Raw genomic sequence first — 2,340 nt, 5'->3', positions numbered from 1 at the left:
ATGCTCAGCAGAGTCACACTGTGTCACCCGGCTCCTCTGAACCCGGAACAGTGCTCTCATTCCGCTCCGCCTCCAGCCACGCCCCCAGCCACGCCCCCAGCCACACCCGCTAGTCCCTCCAGAGCCTAGGGCCCCCTCCACTCTGACCCCAATGACCTGCTAACGGATCCTCACCCCACCCCCCAACACTGGGTAACGGACATACCTTCCGGTTCCAGCCCAGAGCTCGTGAGCTGCCAGCCCAGGAGCCTGCCCATCTCCAGCCTCCCTCAGCGCCCACCCTGAAAAGCATCTGCCCCCACGGACTTTGGCTCCGCAGCCCTCGCTTCCGCACCGCCTTCGCCTTCGCCTTGGTGCCCGGGCCGCCAGCCATGGCCACCCCGCAGCTCTCCCAAGTGCGCCAGAACTACCACCCCGACTGCGAGGCCGCCATCAACAGCCAGATCAACCTGGAGCTCTACGCCTCCTACGTGTACCTGTCCATGGCCTTCTACTTCGACCGCGACGACGTGGCCTTGAAGAACTTCGCCCGCTTCTTCCTGCGCCAGTCCCGCGAGGAGACCCAGCGTGCCGAGAAGCTGATGGAGCTGCAGAACCAGCGCGGGGGCCACATCCGCCTCCGCGACATCAAGAGGCCGGACCGCGACGACTGGGAGGGCGGCCTGAAGGCCATGGAGTGCGCCCTGCACCTGGAGAAGAGCGTGAACCAGAGCCTGCTCGACCTGCACCAGCTGGCCACCGACAAGAACGACGCCCAGCTCTGCGACTTCCTGGAGAGCCACTACCTGCACGAGCAAGTCGAGGCTATCAAAGAGCTGGGGGGCTATGTGACCAGCCTGCGCAAGATGGGGGCCCCCGAAGCTGGCCTGGCAGAGTACCTGTTTGACAAGCTCACCCTGGGTGACAGCGACAAAAAGAACTGAGTTGGGACTGTTTCCCCGTAGCCCCAGGGCCCATGGTGACTTTCCCTGATCACCATGCCGAGCATGCGTATTGCAGTATTGCCTTTGCAAAAAGCTCCCGTTCTTTTCTCCCAATTTTGCCATAAAAAAGTTGTTTGGTTTCAATAAAGTTATTTGGTTCCTAAATTTACAAAAAGGTCTCTGGTTGATTTGCATGCAAATCTTTCACCTTATAGGTTTTAAAACAGGAATCCAGGAGTCCTTCCATCCCCCTAAGTCCATCCACATGCATCTCAGGATCTCGGGAGGTGGAGGGTGAAGATATTACATGGGACCCTGGAAAACACAAATCAGTCTTGCCTTTATAAACGATGTGGGGGCAGAGGTGGGTGGTCTGGGGCCCTGGGTGTCAGTGGGTGTATATGTATGGTAAAAGTATAAAGGAACATGGTCTACAATTTACAACAGTTATTGTCCCTATGGAAAAAGTGAAGAATGGGATCAGGCTGGTATTAAAGCCTTTACTTGAAACAACTTTACTTGGAAACTTTTAGCTTATTAAAATACAGAAATGTTGGGACACCTGGGTGGCTCAGTGGGTTAAAGCCTCTGCCTTCGGCTCAGGTCGTGATCCCAGGGTCCTGGGCTCTCTGCTCGGTGGGGAGCCTGCTTCCTCCTCTCTCTCTGCCTGCCTCTCTGCCTCCTTGTGGTCTCTGTCTGTCAAATAAATAAATAAATAAATAAATACAGAAATGTTAACAATTGTTGCTTCTGGGTAGCAACATTGGAGTCTTAGAAACAGGAATGGCACAATATTTCTTTGACAAGCTTGCCCTGGGCAATAGTAACAGTGTAACTGAGCCTTAGGCTAGCTTCCCATAGACAGGGGAGTGACTTTGTAGGTCACCGTTTTAGACGTACATACTGCCCTTACAAAATATCCAAATACAATTTTCTCCTTCAATTGTATCCTTTCTTCCACTGAAGTAATGTGGTAGCAGAAAACCAAAATTACATTAGAAGAGCTGAAGAAAACATGGTCAAGCCTGAGGTTCCAATTTGTGGTATTGAATACGAAGTAGAATAATTCCCCTTGAAAGTTAAGAAAGTAAGTCTGGCCGCTTTGACGAATGTAGGGTGTAGGGAAGAGTTGAAGCTGGGAGGCCAGTCAGGAGATACTACAGTTGGTCCAATGAGAGATATTGGTGGTTGAATTGGAGGGGAGGCTCGCAAATGGATGATGAGACATGTTCTAGCTGGATCTGGATGAGTCAACAAGATTTGCTCATAGACCATAGGTGAAGAATGAGAAATGAAGAAAATAATCTAGGTTCAGATATTTGGACATGAACACCTGGGTTGACAGTAGTGCTATTCATTAATTTGGGGACTTTTGCCAGAGGCACATCTGGGGTGGAGGGGTGGGAAGTTGTATCAT

The 2,340-nt window shown here is 51.9% G+C and overlaps 1 protein-coding gene across 1 annotated transcript; it reads left to right on the top strand.

Annotated features, from left to right (window-relative positions):
* Positions 1-202: 202 nt before the first annotated feature.
* On the top strand, positions 203-975 carry LOC116882631 (ferritin heavy chain-like). The gene has a single exon (XM_032883160.1). The coding sequence runs from the start codon at positions 372-374 to the stop codon at positions 921-923; it is 552 nt and encodes a 183-aa protein (XP_032739051.1). The 5' UTR covers positions 203-371; the 3' UTR covers positions 924-975.
* Positions 976-2,340: the final 1,365 nt, after the last annotated feature.

This window comes from Lontra canadensis, unplaced genomic scaffold, assembly GCF_010015895.1.
Source record: "Lontra canadensis isolate GAN:19392208 unplaced genomic scaffold, GSC_riverotter_1.0 scaffold86, whole genome shotgun sequence".
Classification (NCBI taxonomy): Eukaryota; Metazoa; Chordata; class Mammalia; order Carnivora; family Mustelidae; genus Lontra; species Lontra canadensis.
Note: the sequence above shows the minus strand (reverse complement) of the source record. Positions and strands in the feature narration are given on the sequence as shown.